This window comes from Bufo gargarizans, chromosome 3, assembly GCF_014858855.1.
Source record: "Bufo gargarizans isolate SCDJY-AF-19 chromosome 3, ASM1485885v1, whole genome shotgun sequence".
In the NCBI taxonomy this organism is placed as follows: domain Eukaryota; kingdom Metazoa; phylum Chordata; class Amphibia; order Anura; family Bufonidae; genus Bufo; species Bufo gargarizans.
Window position 1 is genome coordinate 528582608 of NC_058082.1, and position 25817 is coordinate 528608424.

The 25817-nt window shown below is 43.8% G+C and overlaps 1 protein-coding gene across 4 annotated transcripts in view; it reads left to right on the forward strand.

Moving 5' to 3' along the window:
* The window catches only part of LOC122932660 (acetylserotonin O-methyltransferase-like), a 196467-nt gene extending 177785 nt beyond the window's left edge, over positions 1 to 18682 (forward strand). For all 4 annotated transcript variants that reach the window (XM_044287202.1, XM_044287203.1, XM_044287201.1 and 1 more), the window contains one exon: positions 18241 to 18682. In XM_044287202.1, coding sequence (XP_044143137.1) covers positions 18241 to 18452 — 212 coding nt within the window. In that variant the 3' untranslated portion in view covers positions 18453 to 18682. The remainder of the gene's footprint in view (positions 1 to 18240) is intronic.
* The last annotated feature ends 7135 nt before the right edge of the window (positions 18683 to 25817 follow it).

Genomic DNA, 25817 nt, shown 5'->3' on the forward strand with positions numbered 1-25817 from the left:
TAAATTTTCTGGTGAAATTCACCAATTTTTGGGTGTGATGTACCACTGGTATACCGAGCAGACAGGTAAAAAAAATTTGGGTTAAATTCACAAATGTTTGGGTGTAATATACCCCTCCTTTACCTAGTTGACAGCTTAATAAATTTCAATAATTTTTATTTTACATTTTAGCGTGACAATAAACAATTTTTTTTCTGTCATAGACCCCTGCTTTACCAGGTAGACAGGTTAATACATTTCTGTAATTTTTCTGTTACATTCTTGGGTTGACATTTACAATTTTAGACGTGAATAAACCCCTGCTCTGCATAGGTGACAGGGAATAAAATTTCTGAAATGTTTCTTTAATTTATGCATTCCACCTCCTTTGATTCAATGCTTAAACTTTAACAAGCTGTACCACATTTGCACTTCAATAATTTGTCCCACATTTCCGCTTTACTCTTTTGGCCAACATTTGCGCCTCAATAACTATCCCATATTTCCGCTTTACTCTTTTGGCCCACATTTGAGCTTTTGCAATTTGTCCCACATTTGCGCCTCAATAGCTTTTTCCACATTTCCGCTCTATTTCAAATTTTTAAAATAAATTTATCTCCCTTAAATTTGGTCTCTTTTTCTCACGCTCCATCTTTGGCGTGGAACCCTGATTCGCCGATAACCGTAATCAACATGGTAGGCTCAGAAAAGAACATCGAAAGTTGATAGAGAAGGTATCCAAATGGATGGTGGATGTCACTTGGGCACCTCTACATAGGTGACAGGAACATAAATTTAAAAAAATCGTCAATTACATTGTCAGGTTACATTTTTAAAATTTTGCCGGATAGAAACCCCTGCTCTGCATAGTTGACAGGGAATAAAATTTAAAAAATTCTTCATTAATTGATGCGCAACATCCTTTCATTCAATGCTTAAACTTTAAAAAGTTGTTCCACTATTACACTTTAATAATTTTTCCATATTTCCGCTCTATAATTTGAAATTGGAAAAAATTTATCCTCCCTTGGATGTGGTCTCTCTTTCTCACGCTCCCTCTTCGGCCTGGAACCCTGATTCCCCACCACCCATGATCACCATGGTAGGCGCATAAAAGAATATCGAAAGTTGATAGAGCAGATATCAAATTGGATCGTGAACATCACGGGGACATGCAACATGGGGGGGGGGCAGTAAGTATGCACACGCCTACACAAACTGACTGACAGGGGTCAGCCCCTGCAACTTCGGGTTCTCCAAATTGGGCACATGGCCTGAGCTTGCCCTTTACCCCTTGGAGGTGTTGGCCTGCCCTGCAGCCAGTGTTTTGTCTGAACGTGTGTTTAGCACGTCTGGAGGGGGTTATCACAGGTTATATTTCCCAATGTTTTGGGGAGTACCCTAATTTAAAAAAATACATTTCAAACAAATTTCAAACCAAAAAGCAGTGTAGGCTACCTCCTCCTTCTCCACTGCTGCTTCCACCTACACCGCCATATTCACTGCCTCCTTAACCTTCTACTCCATATGGACCTCGTCCTCCTAGATCAAGATTGTTATTTATTTTTTTTACGTATTTTATGTTATTTTTAAAGTCATTTCCCTATCCACATTTGTTTGCAGAGCACTTGCTATGTTCTTAACCACATTTTGATGCCATTTGCAGCCCTCTAGCCCTCTCCATGACATTATTGCAGCCATTTTAGTGCTCTAAAGTTCGGGTCCCCATTGACTTCAATGGGGTTCGGGGTCAAGTTCGGGTCCCGAACTCTATCTTTTTTCTGAAGTTCGACCCGAACATCCAGGTGTCCGCTGAACTCTACCCATGCACTATAGAATCCAAGTCAAACTGCTCATCCTCACCCACAAAGCCCTCCACAGTGCTGCACCACCCTACATCTCTTTTCTCATCTCTGTCTACCACCTTACCCGTGCTCTCCGTTCAGCCAGTGACTTACGCCTGACTTCCACAAAAATCCGAACCTCTCTCTCCCGGCTGCAAGATTTCTCCCGAGCTGCACCGGTTCTCTGGAATGCCCTACCCCAAGAAATCAGGCTAAATCACATCATGCACAGTTTTAAGCGTTCGCTAAAAACACATCTTTTCAGGGTGGACTATCACCTCTCTTGATCTAAACTCCCATAGCCCATTTATCATTCCCTGAAGCTGAGCCTCCCACTGCACCCAGAAGCACTTCGTATATTGGCTGCTGACCGGCTCATGTGGCTTTATATCTGCTCCCCTATTCTCCCAAGATGGCTGGACTATCGTACATAACAAGCACTTTTACCTTTTGCGTCACTCCTATCCCCTCATAGATTGTAAGCTCTTGCGAGCAGGGCCCTCATTTCTCTTGTTGTAATAATCGACTTGTCTGTTGCTATGTTATTTATGACTGTTTGTACATTAGCCCCTGAATTGTAAGGCACTGCAGAATATGTTGGCGCTATATAAATAAAGATTATTATTATTATTATTCTGTTTTTTATCACGCGGGTGAATAATGCATCAAAACGCATTGCACTCGTGCAGAAAAAACTGATCAACTGAACGCAATTGCAGACAAAACTGAACTTGCTTGCAAAATGGTGTGAGTTTCACTGAACGCACCCTGAACGCATCCAGACCTAATCCGTCACGCTCTTACGCTGGGTTCAGACCTGAGCGTTCTGAAACGAGCGCTCTGTATGCGCGATGGTACGGGCGTTTACAATCGCGCATACAGAGACTGGCGTTCACACAATGTTGCGCGTTCCCGAATTTCTATGTGCGGGAACGCGCGACAAACGCCCAAAAAAAAGCTCAAGCACTTGTTTGAGTGTCGGGCGTTTTACAGCGCGATCGTACGCGCTGTAAAAACGCCCAGGTGAGAACCATTCCCATAGGGAATCATTGGTTCTTGCCTGTTGTGCGTTTTACAGCGCGTAGGAACGCGCTGTAAAACGCTCAGGTCTGAACCCAGCCTTATGAAAGAGGCCTTAGACCCCTTTCACGCGAGTGAGTTTTCCTCGCGAGTGCATTGCATGAGGTGAACGCATTGCACCCGCACTGAATCCGGACCCATTCACTTCAATGGGGCTGTGTACATGAGCGGTGATTTTCACGCATCACTTGTGCATTGCATGAAAATCGCAGCAAGCTCTATATTGTGTGTTTTTCAAGTAACGTAGGCCCCATAGAAGTGAATGGGGCTGCGTGAAAATCGCAAGCATCTGCAAGCAAGTGCGGATGCTGTGCGATTTTCAAGCATGGTTGCTGGGAGACAATCGGGATTGGGACCCGATCATCATTATTTTTCCTTATAACATGGTTATAGAGGAAAATAGTAGCATTCTTAATACAGAATGCTAAGTAAATTAGGGTTAAAAAATAAAATAAAAATTAAATTAAACTCACCTCATCCACGGTTCATGGTGATAGACCATGTGATGAGCGCAGTGACATGACCAAAGGTCCTTTTCCTCCCAGGTCCTCAAAGAGGCGAGTTTAATTTTAATTTAATTTTTTAACCCCTCCATCCCTAATTTACTTAGCATTCTGTATTAAGAATGCTATTATTTTCCCTTATAACCATGTTATAAGGGAAAATATAAAAATCTACAGAATACCTAACCCAAACCCGAACTTCAGTGAAGAAGTCCGAGTTTGGGTCTGGGTACCACATAAAAATTTTTTCTCACGTGCATGCAAAATGCATTGCACTCGCAGGGAAAAAACTGAAGAATGCAATTGCATACAAAACTCACCCCACCCGCAGGCAAAATCGCATGATTTTCCTGCGACACACCCGCATCCTATCTGGCCCTCTCACGCGACGCCCGTGTGAAAGATGCCTAAGGGTGAATAGGACAAAGTTGCAAGCCCCCTAAGGTGATGAATAGTTATTAAATAAAGTTAAATAACACCAAAATATTGAAAAATTAAATACCCCAAATCAAAACTATTAAAATATAAAAATATATATCTCCTATGCAGTGAACGCCGTAATACAAAAAAAAAATAAAAAAAATGTGATTTGCCATTTTTTATACCCCCCAAAAAAATAGGATAGGACTGTTCTTATTTGGGCTGGATGTTCCATAAAATGAGGAATGCACAATGCTTTTTGGGGGTTTTATTTTACTTTCGCGAGGCAAGGTATCAAATGATATTGAGTATCACAATTCTTTTTATGGTATAGAAATAGAAAAAAATATTTTGTATCGTGACAACCCTACAATCAAGTCCTCTCCATTATATTAGAACAGCACAACAGTCCGGACTGTGCATTGCAATGCAGCTTTGAATGCTGACAGCCAGGGAACCAGGGGCAATAGGAAAAAAAAAAAGTGATTTAGACTCCTTATATGCAGTACTACACATGTATTGTGGTAGATGATAGTCCAAACTCTGGGTGACTTATTCCCTTTAAGCAGTGGCGTAGCTAGAAATGACTGGGCCCCACAGCAAATTTTTGAATGCCCCCCCCCCCACCAGTCATTTTTTCACAACCCCTTCCTTTCATGCCACCCCCATTCCTGTGGCTAATAAAGATCACTCTCTCAGACCAGGACCGACAGCTGTTCCATCCGCTTTCTACACCATCTATACTGTCACTGTATATAATTTCATTGTGTAATACTGTTGAGGGGGCCCTGACCAAATCCTTTAGTCCTGGATGGGCCCCCTTCTGGGTCAAGGTCCCAAAGCAGCCGCTTCCCCTATAGCTACGCCCCTGCCTTTAAGCTAACCACCATGCTTACAGCATCTTGAGCCTCCCATATCACAAGGTGACAGTTTTAACCTAGTAAACACCCACCCCTCTTGTTACCATATTGTCATAGTGAATATTTGTAAATGCACACTACCAAATACATTGATGTGCCCTCATATACATACATAAGTGCGAGTAGGAGGTTGGGTAATTTTTAGAGTTAATTGGTTAATTGAGTTAATTGGGTATTTTTAGAGTTTTGTGCGACAGGTATACTGTAACATTGTTTACATTTTTTTGAGGACCCACATTTTTTGGTACTCTGTATGATATGTATTTGGTATTGCATTGTGATATATTCCTGTGTGTAAATGGTCATTAACTTCTCACACAACATTGCATAAATCAATAGTGCAAGTGGTTGTAAAAAACTTTTGAAATATACAACCCCAATTTGAAATATGTTGGGCACTGTATAAAATGTAAATAAATGTCAAAAATAGAATTCAATGTTCTGAAAATAGAACATATGTTAGATGTTGAAAGTGAAACATTTAACCATTTCATGAAAAAACTAATTTAGAACTACAGTTGCAAGAAAAAGTATGTGAATCCTTTGGAATTTTATGGATTTCTGCACAAATTGGTCATAAAATGTGATCTGATCTTCATCTAAGTCACAAAAATAGACAATCACAGTCTGCTAAACTATTAGCACACAAAAAATTAAATGTTACCATGTTTTTATTGAACACACCATGTAAACATTCACAGTGCAGGTGGAAAAAGTATGTGAACCCCAAAGACTAATGACATCTCCAAGAGCTAATTGGAGTGAGGTGTCAGCCAACTGGAGTCTAATCAATGAGATGAGATTGAAGGTGTTGGTTACAGCTGCCCCGCTTTATAAAAAACACACAAGTTCTGGATTTGCTTTTCACAAGAAGCATTGCCTGATGTGAATGATGCATCACACAAAAGAGCTCTCAGAAGACCTATGATTAAGAACTGTTGACTTGCATAAAGCTGGAAAGGGTTATAAAAGTATTTCCAAAAGCCTTGCTGTTCATCAGTCCACGGTAAGACAAATTGTCTATAAATGGAGAAAGTTCAGCACTGCTGTTACTCTCCCTAGGAGTGGTCGTCTTGTAAAGATGACTGCAAGAGCACAGCGCAGACTGCTCAATGAGGTGAAGAAGAATCCTAGAGTATCAGCTAAAGTCTCTGGCATATGCTAACATCCCTGTTAGCGAATCTACGATACGTAAAACACTAAACAAGAATGGATTTCATGGGAGGATACCACAGAGGAAGCCACTGCTGTCCCAAAAAAACATTGCTGCATGTTTACAGTTTGCACAAGAGCACCTAGATGTTCCACAGCAGTACTGGCAAAATATTCTGTGAACAGATGAAACCAAAGTTGAGTTGTTTGGAAGAAACACACAACACTATGCTTGGTGAAAAAAAGACGCAGCACACCAACATCAAAACCTCATCCCAACTGTGAAATATGTGTCACGGCCATGGCTATGACCGTGACTCTCTATCCGCATGCGGTTGCCTGCGGTTTCGTGTGGGTTAAAACCACAGGTGAGGGCCGCTGGCGTGTGGCCTAACTTGTGGTTGCCGCGGGCAACCCGTTGGCTCATGTGTATGTGCAGCAGCAGTCTGAGCGTGGCTAGGCAGCGTGCTGCAGTTGCATGCGGTCTCACCTGACTCCCTTTTTGTTAGGTGTGTGTGTTGTGTGCACGGTGTATTATGTTTTGTGTGCACTTCCCCTTATATGTGTTTTTTCCCTTCTGTGTGCTGGAAGGGTTAACTCCCTTCCCAGTGTGTCTGATGTCACTGGGTGTGGTTGACCGGTGGGTGTGGCCACTTTGGCCTATATAGCCTGAGTCTCTTGCAGGCTTCAGTAGGTTGCTTCAGCGCTGCTAGCTGGAGCAGCCTCCTGTGTATTTGATCTGCCTGTGAGAGCCACCAGTGTGGTCATAAGTTTAAGTTTATGTTTAAGTTCAGTTTGTCTTTGTCTGTGTGATGTTCGGTCTATGCTTTCTTGTATAGTTGTGTGCTGCCATGTATCTGGGTTCCGGTGTGTGGATGTATTTGTGGACTTCAGATTTCCTGCACACTGGTCCAGTCAGCAGGGCTGTGGCAGGTGGCTGGAACTAGTGCAGCACCTACCATATACATTGGTTTGCATTTGTGTTCCCCTTTTCTCTACTGCTTGGCCTTTGGGACTCCTGATCCTCCCTGTCTTGGAGGAGTTAGTTGTCCTACTCTGTCACCTAGGTCAGGGCCGACTTGAGGGCTTGTAGGGACTTTAGGTTCCGGCGTATGAGCCCTCCTACCATCAAGGTCGGCTCATACTGACAGGAGACAGGGTCAGCGTTAGGGACGCAATAGGAGGTGACCTGCTCCCTAATGCTGTGGTCCTGGCCAAGCAGCAACCGGACATCCTCTGACATCACACGGCTGAGGATTTCCCCCATCCTCAGCCGTGACAATATGGTGGTGGGGGCATCATGGTTTGGGGCTGCTTTGCTGCGTCAGGGCCTGGGCAGATTGCTATCATCAAAGGAAAAATGAATTCCCAAGTTCATCAAGACATTTTGCAGGAGAACTTAAGGCCACCTGTCCACCAGCTGAAGCTCAACAGAAGATGGGTGTTGTGACAGGACAGCGACCCAAAGCATAGAAGTAAATCAAGAACACAATGGCTTAAACAGAAAAAAATACACCTTCTGGAGTGGCCCAGTCAGAGTCCTGACCTCAACCCGATTGAGATGCTGTGGCATTACCTCAAGAAAGCGATTCACACCAGACATCCCAAGAATATTGCTGAACTGAAACAGTTCTGTAAAGAGGAATGGTCAACAATTACTCCTGACCGTTGTGCACATCTGATCTGCAACTACAGGAAACGTTTGGTTGAAGTTATTGCTGTCAAAGAATGTTCGACCAGTTATTAAATCCAAGGGTTCACATACTTTTTCCAACTGCACTGTGAATGTTTACATGGTGTGTTCAATAAAAACATGGTAACATTTTAATTCTTTGAGTTAATAGTTTAAGCAGACTGTGATTGTCTATTGTTGTGACTTAGATGAAGATCAGATCACATTTTTTGATCAATTTGTGCAGAAATCCATATTATTCCAACGGGTTCACAAACTTTTTCTTGCAACTGTATATGGCAGCAACACATCTCAAAAAAGTTGAGACATTGGCATGTCTACTATTATGTAGCATCCCCTCTTCTTTTACATCAGTCTGTAAATGTCTGGAAAGTGAAGTGTCACGGATGCGGTTTGGGTGGGAAACTCCACACTGGGGACAGGAACTAGGCCTGGAAACTAGGGTAAAGGAGAAGGTAACCTCCTAGAACAACCCTAATCCAAGTCCTGACTACCTATCAGTATAAACTGACCTCAATGGTAGAAAAGTTCATACACAGTAACCTAGAGCCCTAACACACCCTGTAGGGCCGTGGTATAGTGACAGGACTTGAGACAACCTATTGCTCCACCAGAAGGATGAACAGGAGTCTCCCTCAGGCTTAGATACAAAAGACAGGGAAAGACAACAAACAAAATACAGGGGAAGATGACACTTAACCCTTTCATGACCAAAGGTCATTGATGCCCTAGTGTCCAGGTCAAATCTTACAAATCTGACATGCGTCACTTTATGTGGTAATAGCTTTGGAACACTTTTACTTATCCAAGCCATTCTGAGATTGTTTTCTTGTGACACATTGAACTTCATGATAGTCATATATTTAAGTCAATATATTTCACCTCTTATTTATGAAAAAATCCAAAATGTACCCAAAATTTGAAAAAATTCACAATTTTCCAAATTTAAATTTCTCTGCTTCTAAAACAGAAAGTGATACCTAATAAAATATTTATTACTTAACATTCCCCATATGTCTACTTTATGTTGGCATCATTTTGGAAATGTCATTTTATTTTATTAGGACGTTAGAAGGCTTAGAAGTTTAAGAAAATTTCCAAAACCCACTTTTTAAGGACCAGTTAAGGTCTGAAGTCACTTTGTGGGGCCTACATAGTAGCTACCCCCATAACTGACCCCATTGTAGAAACTACACCCCTCAAATTACTCAAAACTGATTTTACAAACTTTGTTAACCCATTAGGTGTTCCGCAAGAATTAAAGGAAAATGGAGATTAAATTTCTAAATTTCACTTTTTTGGCCGATTTTCCATTTTATTAAATATTTTTCTTTAACACATTGAGGGTTAACAGCCAAACAAAACTCAATATTTATTACCCTGATTCCACGGTTTACAGAAACACCCCAAATGTGGTCGTAAACTGCTGTACGGGCACATGGCAGGGCGCAGAAGGAAAGGAATGCCATACGGTTTTTGAAAGGCAGATTTTGCTAGATTGGTTTTCTGAACGCCATATGTATTTTTTATTTTTCTACCGATCGTCTTGTGTAGGGGCTCGTTTTTTGCAGAAAGTGTTGAGGTTTTATTGGTACTATTTTTGGGTACATAGGATTTTTTGAGCATTCATTATTATACTTTATGGGACAAGGTGATCCAAAAATTGGCTGTTTTGGAACAGTTTTCATTTATTTATTTTTACAGCGTTCATCTGAGGAGTTATGTCATGTGAGAATTTCATAGAGCAGATTGTTACGGACGTGGCAATACCTAATATGTATACTTTTTCTTAATTATTTACACGATAATAGCATTTCTGAAACATAAAAAATGATGTTTTAGAGTCTCCATAGTCTGAGAGCCGCCCGCCATCACACACAGGAGGGGGAACAGGGGCAGCGCTGGAAAGGGGGGGGGGATGTACGGCCGGCAACATTGAGGGAGGCTGGGGCAGGAGGGGCAGGAGAATGCATGGGGTGGGGAGGGGGCGGAGGACCGCATCAGGAGATGAGCGCAGTAGAGCAGGAGATGAGCGGGAGGCGGACACAAGGGGGGCTTGGAGGGGCACATATCAGGGGGGGGGGGGACGAGGAAACCATCTGATTTCAGGCTCTGATCTGCAGAGCGCAGAACAGAGCCTGAAACCGGCATTTCTTCTCTGCCGCGATCCGATTGGTTAGTCAGCAAGGGGCCACTATGATTTGTCCCTTGCCGGCATTACTGGTCTGTATGCTGTCCGTGACAGCAGCAGGACAGAGGCAGAAGCTTTAATCCAAGCGCTTTGCAGTGCTTTGATTAAAGAGCTGGTTTGACATTTATAGACGTGATAGCTGCACGGGGCAACACAGACAAAAATGATCCACAAGGAACCATTCTGATTAACCCACGTGTTGTCAGCCTCTCTGATCTCTTGGCACCTGTCACGGGAGTGTCCGTGACAGTACCCACCTGATACGGGTGACCTCCAAGCACCCAGGACCAACCGTATCCGGGTGAGACTTGTGAAAGGCTTTCACCAAGCAACTGGTATTCATGTCAGATGCTGGTACCCACATATTATCTTCTAGTCCATAACCCTTCCTGTGGACAAGATACAGAAGAGAGCCACGGAAAACTTGAGAGTCGATTATCTTGGCGATCTGAAATTCCAAACTGCTGTCCACCATTACAGGTGGCAAGGAAGATGGCTTTGCAGGTTCAACATATCTTTTCAATAAAGATGTTTGAAACACACTATGAACTTTCAGAGCCTAAGGAAGTTCAAGACGAAAAGCTACAGGATTAATGATGACAGTAATCTTACATGGACCAATAAATCTTGGACCCAACTTCCAATAAGATACATTCAACGTAATGTTTCTTGTGGACAGCCACACAGAATCACCCACTCTTGGGTTCGGACCAATCATACGTTTCCTGTCAGCCACACATTTATACTTGTTGCCCATATTCTTCAAATTATTCAAAATTTTTCGCCATATCGATGACAATCATGATGAAAAGTGTTCTTTCTCAGAGAGGGAGCAGAAGCAGCTAGAGCTTGCAGGGCACAGTAGGCAAAAAGCAGACTGCAAATTTATCTTTAGCGATCCATCCACCATGCATGGTCACTTCTGGTGCTTCCAGGACACCGGCACATGGCTCCACAGTGTCTTTTTTTTTTTTACGTGTCAGCTACTGACAATAGAGTTGCCAACTGCAGCCGGTGCTGTCAACGCAGTCACGGTAAGCCCAACACTCACCTAGAAAATTTGTGGCCATTGGCACACCGCAATGGAAGGTCCCCAGAAGGAAATATTTCTCCCTGAGGGCATCCCAGAGCAATATGGCCACGTTCAGCAGTAAGTGAATACACAGGGAGTGCAGAATTATTAGGCAAATTAGTATTTTGACCACATCATCCTCTTTATGCATGTTGTCTTACTCCAAGCTGTATAGGCTCGAAGGCCTACTACCAATTAAGCATATTAGGTGATGTGCATCTCTGTAATGAGAAGGGGTGTGGTCTAATGACATCAACACCCTATATCAGGTGTGCATAATTATTAGGCAACTTCCTTTCCTTTGGCAAAATGGGTCAAAAGAAGGACTTGACAGGCTCAGAAAAGTCAAAAATAGTGAGATATCTTGCAGAGGGATGCAGCACTCTTAAAATTGCAAAGCTTCTGAAGTGTGATCATCGAACAATCAAGCGTTTCATTCAAAATAGTCAACAGGGTCGCAAGAAGCGTGTGGAAAAACCAAGGCGCAGAATAACTGCCCATGAACTGAGAAAAGTCAAGCGTGCAGCTGCCAAGATGCCACTTGCCACCAGTTTGGCCATATTTCAGAGCTGCAACATCACTGGAGTGCCCAAAAGCACAAGGTGTGCAATACTCAGAGACATGGCCGAGGTAAGAAAGGCTGAAAGACGACCACCACTGAACAAGACACACAAGCTGAAACTTCAAGACTGGGCCAAGAAATATCTTAAGGCTGATTTTTCTAAGATTTTATGGACTGATTAAATGAGAGTGAGTCTTGATGGGCCAGATGGATGGGCCTGTGACTGGATTGGTAAAGGGCAGAGAGCTCCAGTCCGACTCAGACGCCAGCAAGGTGGAGGTGGAGTACTGGTTTGGGCTGGTATCATCAAAGATGAGCTTGTGGGGCCTTTTCGGGTTGAGGATGGAGTCAAGCTCAACTCCCAGTCGTACTGACAGTTTCTGGAATACATCTTCTTCAAGCAGTGGTACAGGAAGAAGTCTGCATCCTTCAAGAAAAACATGATTTTCATGCAGGACAATGCTCCATCACACGCGTCCAAGTACTCCACAGCGTGGCTGGCAAGAAAGGGTATAAAAGAAGAAAATCTAATGACATGGCCTCTTTGTTCACCTGATCTGAACCCCATTGAGAACCTGTGGTCCATCATCAAATGTGAGATTTACAAAGAGGGAAAACAGTACACCTCTCTGAACAGTGTCTGGGAGGCTGTCGTTGCTGCTGCACGCAATGTTGATGGTGAACAGATCAAAACACTGACAGAATCCATGGATGGCAGGCTTTTGAGTGTCCTTGCAAAGAAAGGTGGCTATATTGGTCACCGATTTGTTTTTGTTTTGTTTTTGAATGTCAGAAATGTATATTTGTGAATGTTGAGATGTTATATTGGTTTCACTGGTAAAAATTAATAAATGAAATGGGTATATATTTGTTTTTTGTTAAGTTGCCTAATAATTATGCACAGTAATAGTCACCTGCACACACAGATATCCCCCTAAAATAGCTAAAACTAAAAACAAACTAAAAACTACTTCCAAAAATATTCAGCTTTGATATTAATGAGTTTTTTGGGTTCATTGAGAACATGGTTGTTGTTCAATAATAAAATTAATCCTCAAAAATACAACTTGCCTAATAATTCTGCACTCCCTGTATCTCTGGCACACAGTGTCGGTGCAAAGATACATCTGACAACATATACGTGGTCTAGTAAACATGGGCAGGAAGGTACATAACTTTTACTGCCCACTGGGTGAACCTTCTGACGGCCGCCAAGCATGTAACCCGTGGCTCCCGTGTGAATTTGGTGTTACCGCCAAGGATTACATGCAGGCCTGCCTCTTCTTCTCCTCCTCCTCCTCCTACTCCATCCTCCGTCTCCTCCTCAGCTGACTCCTCCTTTTCCACTGCTACCGCCTCTTCTCTGGCCATTTCAGAGAATCTTACACGGCCATGGCTTGCCTTGCTAACGTTCAGCGGTGACACCACATGCCCGTCAGACGTCTGATTTGTGAAAGCCCGACGCGCTGGAACTCCACCTTGTATATGCTTGATAGGCTGCTCCAGCAGCCACGTGCTGTTAACGTCTACCTGTATGAACTCTGCAGCAGGACAGGTTCTGTGGAGCTTGGTTTCTTTTCACCGTGCCAGTGGCTGCTCATGCGCGATGCATGCAGACTTCTGCGGCCATTTCATGAGATCTCCAAACTGGTCAGTCGCAGCCAGGCGACATCACTGACATCGTACCATACGCTTTCTTTCTGGAGCGTGCATTGCGTCGTGTCATTGATCAGGAGCAGGAGCTGGAAGATGAGGAAGAAGTTGCAATGCTGAATGAATTCCATGGGGGGGATACTCCATCTGAGACAAGTCAGCAAGAGTCTGAAGAGCAGTCAGAGGAGAAAGGTTGCTGGGGGAGAAGGAGCAAAAAGAGCAGGCTTTGAGGGTAACTTTTTGGGTATCCCTGGTGTTGTCCGTGGCTGGGGGGAGGAGACTGAGGATGACATTCTCCTGGTTAATGAGCAGGAGCCAGGGTGCTCCACCACTTCCATTTTAGTGCAAATGGGGGCCTTCATGCTCAAGTGTTTGAAGAGGGACCCCCGTTTAAAAAGCATAAAGGGCAAGGACCAGTACTTGGTGGCAATGTACTTAGACCCTCAGTACAAACACAAAATGGTGGACATGTTAGCAGCATAACAGAGGGCTGCATACTGCTGTTGCGGGCACTGGCTAAAGAAATTTCTACTTACAGAAAAACTAGTGCATGTAACAATCCTACCACGCCTGCAAGATGAGGGCGGTTTAAAGATGGGTTGGTCACTTCGGATATGAGATCATTCTTTCAGCCAATCTATTGATAGCCGCCCTCCGGATCCAGCCTCAGGTAACGCCTAGACCGACTAGTGTCCAACTACATCGGGTTAACAGCCGATGTGGACGCTCTGAGAAGCGAGGAACCCATGGACTACTGGGTGTGCAGGCTTGCCTGTGTCCAGTGCTGGCACAATTTGCCATAAAACTCTTGGCTTGCCCCTCGTCGAGTGTCCTGTCAGAAAGGACGTTCAGCTCAGCAGGGGGGGATAGTGGCCGATAAGCACACTCGCCTAGCTCACAACAGTGTGGACTACCTCACATTTCTAAAAATGAATGAGGCATGGATCTCGGAGGAATTCAACACCTGTGGCGACCACGTGTAATTGAATTTCCTCATGCCAGCTCACACATATCTGCCACCACCCAGAACAAAGAATGGTCCTTGACTTATGTATATACAGCAGCATAAAAGGCATTTTCTGTCAGGTGAATGCCAAATTTTTAGGGCCTCTACTCCAGTGGCCTACAGTAGATTTTTTTTTTATCCAGTTACAGCCAATGTACCTCCAGTCACATCATCACAAGTTATTTTCTATCGGGTGAATGCCTAGTTTTTGGGGCCTATACTGGCCTACAGTAAAATATTTAGCCAGTGACCTCCTAATGTACTTCCAGCCACATAATCACAAGTTCTTTTCTGTCAGTTGAATGCCTAATTTTTGGGCCCGGTATTCCAGTGGCCTACAGTAAAATTTGTATCCAGTGACTGCCTAATGTACCTCTAGCCACATCATTACAAGTTCTTTTTTGTCAGGTGACTGCCTAATTTTTGGGGCCTGTACTGGCCTACAGTAAAAATTTTAGCCAATGACAGCCTAATGTACCTCCAGCCACATAATCACAAGTTCTTTTCTGTCAGGTGTATGCCCAATTTTTGGGACCTGTACTCCCGTGGCCTAAAACAAAATCTTTTTAGGCTCCAGCAAGGCACATTTTTGAGAGTTTCCCTTTAAGACGCATAAAAATGGCCCCTGATTAAAATATATTTTTTTGTGTGAATTTTTGCCAATGACCCCCTCTGGTATGTCACTGTCCATGTTGTGGGCTATTTGTGCACTTCTAGTAAGTATTTGGTGGCTGCAAATATGGCCTGAAGGTTTTTCAGGTTCGCCTGCTATTAAAGTCAATGGGGCCCATCGCAAACGCGCAGTTTGCGAGCATTTGATCGCAAATACGCGTTCACAAACCATCCCGGACGATGTTCGTGCATCACTGCCAAACTGTGGGTGAAACCCATATGCCCCAAAAAATGGTGACTCACCAGTAGACTCCTGACTACGATTATTTATGGAAAACTCTGCCAAAGACAAAAATGTTCTCCTGGTTCTCAGATACAAAACATCTGAACTAAGTCTCCTGGTTCTCAGATACAAAACATCTGAAGTAAGTCTCCAGACTCTGATTAGTGCGCTCCTTCTGTCCGTTCGACTGAGGATGAAAAGCCGAAGAAAAAGACAGTTGTATCCCCAGTCGAGTGCAGAACGCTTTCCAGAATCTGGAAACAAACTGAGTCCCACGATCTATGACCACGTCAGAGGGAATGCCATGGAATTTCACAATGTTGTCAACAAATACTTATGGAAGTGTTTTAGCATTAGGTAGGCCCGGTAAAGCAATAAAGTGCACAATTTTACTAAAGCGATCAACTACCACCAGAATAACGGTCTTTCCTGAAGATTTAGGAAGATCAGTGATAAAATCCATGGATACATGAGTCCATGGTCTGGACGGGATAGGTAACAGAAAGTAAAGATCCGGAAGGCCAAGTATGTGTCACCTTAGCACGTGCACAGGTGGTACAGGTTGACACATAGTCCTTAACACACTTACGCCACCCCATGCACCAGAATCTACGAGAGATGAGGTCGGCAGTGGGTTTACTCCCATGGTGTCCCGTAAGAACCGTACAATGATGTTCCTCAAACACATTATGACGCAATTCCGGAGGCACAAATAGTTATCCAGAGGGACACAAATCCAGTGCGTCTCCCTGAGCCTCTAACACCTTCACCTCAAGGTCAGGGTAAAGAGCGGATATCACCACCCCTTTAGACAGTATGGGACTTGGATTTTGAAAATCACCACCTCCAGGAAAACTACGTAACAAGGCATCCGCCTTGACGTTCTTCACCCCAGGAATCGAAAGGTGACAGTGAAATTGAATCTGGTGAAAAACAATGGCCATCTGGCTTGTCTCGGGTTCAGTTGTTTTGCTGACTCCAGGTAAGAAAGCTTTTTGCGATCAGTGAACACCGTGATCGTATGAATCGCCCCTTCCAACCAATAACAGCACGCCTCAAAAGCCAACGTAATGGCCAGTAACTCTTTGTTACCCACAAAATAATTTCTCTCAGCGGGAGAGAGTTTTTTTTAGAGTAAAATGAACATGGTCGCCATTTACCAGGTGACAGGCCTTGCAATTAAATTGCTCCTACACCCACCTCGGACGTGTCTACTTCCACAATGAAAGGTTGTGATACACCCGGCTGCCCCAATATGGGGCAGACGAGAAGCATTCTTTAATCACAGAAAAGGCTTGTAATGCTGAATCAGACCACACTGAGTCATCCGTCCCTTTCTTAGTTATGTCAGTTAATGGGGTTGTCCGGGTTCAGAGCTGAACCCGGACATACCTCTATTTTCACACAGGCAGCCCCCCTGACATGAGCATCGGAGCAGTTCATGCCCCGATGCCCTCCTTTGCCCTGTGCTAAATCACACAGGGCAAAGGCATTTTTAGGAGTTCCGGTGACGTACCGGGTTCTCCATGGGGCTGCCAGGAAGCCCGGTGATGTCACCGGCATTGATGGGTGGGCTTTAGCACTGCCCTAACCAGTAAACTAGCTAGGGCAGTGCTAAAGCCTGCCCATCAGAGCCGGTGACGTCACCGAACACACTGCCGGGCGGAAGTTTCCGGCCGGCAGTGTGTTATGATAAACAAAAGATCCCATGCCCTGCACGATCTAGCGCAGGGCAAGGGAGCACATTGTAGCATGAGATGCTCCGATGCTAGCCTCAGGGATGCTGCCGGAGTGAAACAAAGGGTATGTCTGGGTTCAGCTCTGAACCCGGATAACCCCTTTAAGGGTTTTACTATTGTCGAATAATTCTGAATACATTTTCGGTAATAGTTGGTGAACCCTAAAAAACACATAAGAGCCTTCAGATTTTCGGGACGATTCCAGCCCAATACAGCACAAACTTTCTCTGAAATTATTTGAAAACTCAAAGATGACAGCAGGTAGCCCAAAAACTGCACCTCGTGTACAGCAAAAACACAATTCTCTAATTTTGCGTACAATTTATTGTCCCTTAGGATCTGTAACACCTGTCTCACATGATCCTGATGTGTTTTCACGTCTGGAGAATAAATTAGAATGTCATCTAAATACACTACAAACCTCCAGGTTCTCTGAATCTTTTTATGATATTATATATTGTATATGGAGGATATTTTATGTCCTTGCAGTTTAAATTTTTCGGGAACCAATCCATGTGACTTAGTTGCAAATTGGTCTTCCAGTTGTTCTTTTTTTTAGTACCACTTACTATTCCAGCCTTTTGTTGCCCGTGTCCCAACTTTTTTGAAATGTGTTGCTGACATCAATTTCTTAAGTTTTTTTTCTCTTTCATGTAATGCTAAACTCTCACTTTTAACATCTGATATGTGTTCTATATGTTATTCTGGAAAAATATGGGTCTATGAGGATTACAAATTGTTGCATTCTGTTTTTATTAAAATTTTTACAGCTTCCCAACTTGTTTGGCATTGGGGTTGTATCTTATCAGAGAAAAATGTCACGTTTTAGCGTTATCAGCTGTTTCTTCCTATCCCTGTAATGATCTAATCTGAATGGGCATTTTACATCATCACATTAAAGTCTCTGGAGAGGGGAGGAGGAAGGATTTAGAAAGTGCTGAGTATGACAGAACTCCATGAGAGACACCAAAGAGACTGCTGCAGCCCAAGTGCGTAACTCCCATCAGCACAGGTCAGTACTACTCTGCAGTGTTCTCCATGAGCATAGGGATGCTTCTGAGTGACAGAAAGTTAGGAAGAAGATTCTTCTCTACTTTCTGTGTGCAGTGGATGGAAGCTAATCTCCAATGACCAGATCTAGAAATGCAAACCAAAGATCTAGCATATAGAGGAGAAAACTACTGAAACATACCAGATACAAATCATATTATGGCCAGACATGTGTTATTCCACATGTACATACACACAGTACTACTGATTAATGTAAAGTATGTTGATAGGTTAGGTATGCTGTAATAGCAATACAGAGGATGATTATAGGTCACAACTATTATCTTTAAACACCCACATGGGCCAATACTTTTAACAATTTTAAAATATATAGATTTTATAGAGAATACAAGCATTCTTAGTTTTATACATTAAAATTGGCTTATTATCTGTACTTGAGAATACAAAATCAGAATATAAAATGGGTCTTGCTTATAAATTTGACAAATAATTGCTACTGTTTTTTTCTCTAAATATTAAGGAGGAGGAGTGCTACTAGTGAATGTCGTTCTAAATGAAGACAGAAGTGGCCCACTGATTGGTCAGCTGTTCTCATTAAGCATGTTGCTCCAGACAGAAGGAAAAGAACGGACATCATCTGAATATATCAAGCTCCTTACAGAATCTGGCTTCAGGGACATTAAAGTCAAAGTAACTGGAAAACTATATGATGCAATACTGGGAAGAAAGTAGATCCAAGTCATTTTTCTTATGCAGCTGACTGCATTTCATAACAAATTATAACAAAAAGTAATGTATTGTTATTGAAGAATGGATATTATAAATAATATTGTAATTTTTCATATATGTTTTTTTGGACTTGGAAACATACTGTAAACATTCCAATGTCATGTTTCAATAATACAATTAACTGATATGTTTTCAGCTGAATTTCTTGAGATACTTTAATAAAGATAGTTTCATGGCGTAATCCTTTCTATTACTTTGTATTCTTATGACAAACACCCCTTTCATATAGATTATCAGTTAGCAGTAGTGTGGCTGCTGTCAACCTCAGCAGCTGATTTTGCCAGGTAATCTGCTGTAGGCAAAATAAACAATTACACTGTGTCATTTAAATGGATTGAAGGTTTGACAGAGCAAGAGCCACTCTTACAGAGCAACCATTTTCCCTGGCTTATAATGCGAGGTCCTGAGTGAGGGACACCTTTCTATGATTCCTCCATAGCCTGAGACAACATATTTAAAGTAAATAATATACTCACTTGTAACTTTTTCAGGATTGAACAGTTATAGTCAAGCCAGACACTTCTATAGGATTGTGTTTGTGACAGGGTGTCACAATGTTTGGCAGAGAAAGTGCTGGATGGTGTGTACATTGCACCAAGTTTCTGGCACTTCATGTGTTAAAAGGCTCCAGGAAGGTTTTTTTTTTTTTTTTGTTTCTAGAGGCTTCCTGGGGAAAAGAAAGCCAGTTAAGGGTCCTGTAGCCGGTCAGGGAAGAGTTGGGTGAGTTCCCTGACCACCCGGAGCCAGTCCGGGTTTTACCTGCCTGGGAGGACTGCTCACACAGATGTACTAATTAGGTCAGCAGGTCTGACACAGGAGCTCTCGCTCAGGGAGTATGGGCAATCTGTTTGAGAAGCTGCAAGCCTAGGAGCTCTGAGAGCGTTTTTTTTTTTTTTTAAATGCTCTTTGTGTTTTGTGTTATAAGTTTAGCTAGTGCTGTCGAGTGAGATGGGCAGGAGCCAGACTGCTATTGTTTGTTTTGGTTTTGTTATGTTATTTTGAGCAACTTACAAAATAAACTAGCAACAGCCTGACGCACAAGCTACAAAAATGTCAGTATTCCTGTTTCTGCCCAAAAAAATCCCGCAGGAGGGTGTTCACAAATTGCTGGAGGATGCGGGCAGACGGATCCCTGGCCCTGTCAGATACCATCCATCTAGCAACTTTAATTGCATTGCATCTTATCATCCAACACGATGGAGGACCTGGTGTTGAGGTTAGCACAAGCCTGTGCAACCCAGCAAGACGCAAATGCAGTCCAGTGAGAGACTAATGCCAGACATGAAAAGGCTTTGGCTGCCCAGCAGGAGGCGCAGCAGGAAATTGTACGTCTGTTGAGTACTCAGGTGATGGCACTAGCTGCGGCTGCTGAAAGAGACCCTACAAGGGTCCGGTGTCTAGTCCTGGAGGTGCAAAGCCCGGGGGCATGTGGCTGCCAAATGTCCTGTCGTCCCAGAACCTATGGAGTGTGGAGCAGCTCGTGCCTTTCCTTCTTCGCTCATCCAGCGTGTCTGACATTTGCGCTAGCTCACATGGCACAGGTCAAAGTGGGTGGAAGGAGTGTCCAGGCCTTGCTGGATTCTGGGAGCCTTGTTACGCTTGTACATTCAGACATGGTAGCTCCAGACCAACTGAAAAAACAGTGCATGGGCGTTTTGTGCATACATGGTGATGCAAAGAGTTATGGTACAGCGGTGGTCCCCATTGAGACTAAGTTTGGTGCGACGTCCATTGAGGTTGGAGTATCTAAATCCCTGATGCATAGTGTCATACTAGGACGCGACTGTCCTTTGTTCTGGGACCTGTGGATGGTCGAGTTTCCACCTCGAATTTCCCTGAGTGTGGGGAATGAAACTCCGTCTAGCCTGCCTAACTTTGGGGATTCCGGTTCTGATGTCTCGGCCAGTAGACTGGCTACAGTTGAGCCTGACCAGTTTCCCTTCTCTGTGCTAGTGGGGGAATCCGAGAGACCTCCAGAGTCTGTGGAAGAGTTTCCTATGCCAGAAATAAACTGTTCTCAAGATAACTTTGGCACATCCCAACTGAGGGACCCAATGTTAGCTCATGCTTGGGAAAATGTTGCTGTGATTAATGGGGTTGCCCACAGTACGGGCTTGGAGAAGGTGTATCCTCACTTTGCTGTCAACCACGATCTTCTTTATCGTGTTGATAATATAAGGGGTGAAATCGTAGAGCAACTAGGGGAGGACACCTGGCAGCTGAGAAAACTCAGCAACGGGTACTTCAGAGTTTTTTTTGCCTGGAGTGTTTGCAGAAATCAAACGATTCTGTGCGTCTTGCCCAGAATGTCAGTTGACGTCCCCTGCACCTCATTACCGGGGACCCATGGTACCGTTACCCATCATTGAGGTACCTTTTCACCGGATTGCGATGGATTTGGTAGGGCCCCTGGTGAAGTCTGCAAAGGGACATCAATACATTCTTGTGGTTTTAGACTATGCCACTAGGTATCCAGAGGCGGTTCCCCTGCGGAACACGTCAGCTAAAACAATTGCCCGGGAGCTGTTTCATATGTTTGCTAGAACAGGCATTCCCAAAGAGTCCCGGACGGATCAAGTAACACCTTTTATGTCCAACGTAATGAAAGGTTTGTGTAAGCTGCTAGGTATAAAACAGTTATAGAGATCAGTCTATTACCCTCAAACTGATGGGTTGGTGGAGCGCTTTAACAAAACCCTCAAGAGAATGTTAAAAAGGGTTGTTGAGGCAGACAGGAGAGATTGGGATTGCCTGCTCCCCTACTTGATGTTTGCTGTTCGTGAGGTGCCTCAGTCGTCTACTGGGTTTTCCCCATTTGAGCTTTTGTATGGGCGACACCCCCGGGTGCTTTTGGATATTGCAAAGGAGTCGTGGGAAGAGGAGCCCTCTCCCCACCGCTCCGTGGTAGAACATGTTCTACAGATGCAGGACCGCATCACAGCTGTAATGCCCATAGTACAACAGCATATGAGACAGGCTCAAGAGGCCCAAAGTCTCATATACAGTACAGACCAAAAGTTTGGACACCTTCTCATTCAAAGAGTTTTCTTTATTTTCATGACTATGAAAATTGTAGATTCACACTGAAGGCATCAAAACTATGAATTAACACATGTGGAATTATATACATAACAAAAAAGTGTGAAACAACTGAAAATATGTCATATTCTAGGTTCTTCAAAGTAGCCACCTTTTGCTTTGAGTACTGCTTTGCACACTCTTGGCATTCTCTTGATGAGCTTCAAGAGGTAGTCACCTGAAATGGTCTTCCAACAGTCTTGAAGGAGTTCCCAGAGATGCTTAGCACTTGTTGGCCCTTTTGCCTTTACTCTGCGGTCCAGCTCACCCCAAACCATATCGATTGGGTTCAGGTCCGGTGACTGTGGAGGCCAGGTCATCTGGCGCAGCACCCCATCACTCTCCTTCATGGTCAAATAGCCCTTACACAGCCTGGAGGTGTGTTTGGGGTCATTATCCTGTTGAAAAATAAATGATGGTCCAACTAAACGCAAACCGGATGGAATAGCATGCCGCTGCAAGATGCTGTGGTAGCCATGCTGGTTCAGTATGCCTTCAATTTTGAATAAATCCCCAACAGTGTCACCAGCAAAGCACCCCCACACCATCACACCTGCTCCTCCATGCTTCACGGTGGGAACCAGGCATGTAGAGTCCATCCGTTCATCTTTTCTGCGTCGCACAAAGACACGGTGGTTGGAACCAAAGATCTCAAATTTGGACTCATCAGACCAAAGCACAGATTTCCACTGGTCTAATGTCCATTCCTTATGTTCTTTAGCCCAAACAAGTCTCTTCTGCTTGTTGCCTGTCCTTAGCAGTGGTTTCCTAGCAGATATTCTACCATGAAGGCCTGAAGCACACAGTCTCCTCTTAACAGTTGTTCTAGAGATGTGTCTGCTGCTAGAACTCTGTGTGGCATTGTGTAACATCCCAGAGTATGTCACTAAAACTCTGTCACCCTTATACATTATGTTAAAGTGTAAATGTGTTATCATCTTGTGTAATCTGACATTACATTTGCATTATATGGATTTTCTATGACTGTTATATGTAAATTGTTGTAATTATTTATGTACACCAATAGGTGGCGGCAATATATAGACAGTCTATAGGACAGTTTAGTATATCTAGGCTGGAATAGTCCATTCCAGGCTAGCTCCCCCCTTTTTGAGGAGGAATGGAATCTTCCCATTTCCTACCTTATAGGGAGGAAGGAAAGGTTAGTCAGTGTGTACCAGCCCCCTGCAAGGGGAGGCTGTGTTGGTAGGAGCTCCCAGTTACAGGGATCCCAACCCTGGATCCAACCTCGGCTGAGGTTCAAGATCCATCTTCCCAGCCTGAGTCATCTACCTCAGCTGGACGACCAGAGAAGCAGCATCCACAGAACAATAGATCTCCAGGAAGAAGACACCATACCCTGCAAGCTGTACTGTGAGTACAGATCCCAAGATCAGGAGAAGATAAGTAACTCCTCAGCTAGTCAGGCCCAAACTAAGCAGACTAGAGACAGAGCATAGGACAGATACCTGCCAGATCTACTAGGAGTATGTACCAGATGCAGAATAGATATAAATTCCTGCCACATATTGCAAAACCTACTGGGACCCAAGACTATTGCTGTTACCTCGTATGGATCAAATCTGCATTAAGTAAAGACAAGTTGGACTTTATTATCAGACTGGATCTCACTTATTTCATCAGAACTCCTATTAACAACACTCAATTTGTTGCATGTGAGCCAGGATACAGGAGTCAAGCAGTACCAAGGTAGGATACACCGTTGACACTGCATAGAGACATTATTCCCCCTCTGGCATTCCTCACCTGGTATATGAGCTATTCCATCTTAAAGAGCCCTGCTATAGTACCTGCGCAAGCTGCAACTGGCGTCACAAACTATTATACATATATACTGACCCACTGCATACCAACCCCACTGACCCAGTGTCCTTCTCATTGCAATTGACTTGGTCTCTAATCTGAGCTGCTGTTAACCTGCGATTTCTGAGGCTGGTGACTCGGATGAACTTATCCTCTGCAGCAGAGGTGAGTCTTGGTCTTCCTTTCCTGTGGCGGTCCGCATGTGAGCCAGTTTCTTTGTAGTGCTTGATGGTTTTTGTGACTGCACTTGGGGACACTTTCAAAGTTTTCCCAATTTTTCGGACTGACTGACCTTCATTTCTTAAAGTAATGATGGCCACTCATTTTTTTTTTACTTAGCTGCTTTTTTCTTGCCATAATACAAATTCTAACTGTCTATTCAGTAGGACTATCAGCTGTGTATCCACCCGACTTCTCCACAAGGCAACTGATGGTCCCAACCCCATTTATAAGGCAAGAAATCCCACTTATTAAACCTGACAGGGCACACCTGTGAAGTGAAAACCATTTCAGGTGACTACCTCTTGAAGCTCATCAAGAGAATGCCAAGAGTGTGCAAAGCAGTAATCAAAGCAAAAGGTGGCTACTTTGAAGAACCTAGAATATGACATATATGTTCAGTTGTTTCACACTTTTTTGTTATGTATATAATTCCACATGTGTTAATTCATAGTTTTGATGTCTTCAGTGTGAATCTACAATTTTCATAGTCATGAAAATAAAGAAAACTCTTTGAATGAGAAGGTGTGTCCAAACTTTTGGTCTGTACTGTACAATCGGGAGCCAGACTCAGGGTTGCACTCATGTAATTAAGCATGATATTGTTACAGATCCACAAGCTCGGGTTCTCTTGAAGCTATATCGCATTTCTGAAGCCCGCAGACAGACAGTAGCCGATGATATCCAGACAATGTTGGAGCTAGGTGTTATTGAACCATCCCATAGTGATTGGAGTAGCCCTGAGGTGTTGGTACCAAAACCGGATGGATCCTTGTGGTTTTGCAACGACATCTCAAAGTTTGACGCTTATCCCATGCCACGGGTGGATCAGTTGATAGAAAGGTTAGGTCCAGCCAGGTACATCACCACCCTAGATCTAACCAGAGGTTATTTGCAGATTTCACTTACTTCAACGGCTAGAGAAAAGACAGCATTTTCTACTCAACAGGGCCTGTTCCAGTATGTGAGAATGCCAATTGGGCTTTATGGGGCCCCTGCTACCTTTCAGAGGTTGATGGATAAAGTCCTCAGGCTACAGTCACACTTCGCTTCAGCGTACTTTGACGACGTGGCGATCAGCTCGGATTGGGAAAATCATCTTTCCAAGGTCCAAGCGGTGGTAAACTCAATTCGGCAGGCTGGTCTGACGGCCAATCCCAAGAAATGTGCCCTGGGCATGATACCTAGAGTACATTATTGGTAAAGGCCTTGTCAAGCCTCATGCTCAAAAGGTACAGGCAATTAAGTGTTGGCCTCAACCTTGCACAATAAAACAAGTGAGGACATTTCTGGGCATGGTAGGGTATTACCAGAGGTTTATTCCAGATTTTGCCACCATAGCTGATCCACTTATGGACCTAATCAAAGGCAAAAGCTCAGTGGGAATTTATTGGAAAATTATGCTAAGGTTGCGTTCTGTAAACTCAAGGAGGTATTATGCAGTAGGCCAGTTTTGATCGCTCCCGATTTCAAAAAAAGTTTGTTGTTCAAACAGATGCTTCCAATGTGGGCCTAGGGGCCGTGTTGTCACAGTTGGTGCATGGAGAAGAACACCCAGTAATATATTTGAGTAGGAAGCTAACCCCGGCTGAGAAAAACTATAGTATTGTGGAGCGCGAGTGTTTAGCCATCAAATGGGCTTTGGAGACTCTGCGATACTATCTGCTCGGCCGTCGATTTCAGTTGGTGACAGATCACTCCCCTCTTACCTGGATGTCACGGGCCAAAGGTCATAATGCAAGGGTGACTCACTGGTTCCTGTCACTACAGGACTATAATTTCTCAGTGGAGCACAGAGCAGGAAAGCTGCAGGCCAATGCTGACGTTCTCTCCTGAACTCATTGTTAGAGTTGAGCGAACACCTGGATGTTCGGGTTCGAGAAGTTCGGCCGAACATCCCGGAAATGTTCGGGTTCGGGATCCGAACCCGATCCGAACTTCGTCCCGAACCCGAACCCCATTGAAGTCAATGGGGACCCGAACTTTTCGGCACTAAAAAGGCTGTAAAACAGCCCAGGAAAGAGCTAGAGGGCTGCAAAAGGCAGCAACATGTAGGTAAATCCCCTGCAAACAAATGTGGATAGGGAAATGAATAAAATAAAAATTAAATAAATAAAAATTAACCAAAATCAATTGGAGAGAGGTTCCATAGCAGAGAATCTGGCTTCCCGTCACCCACCACTGGAA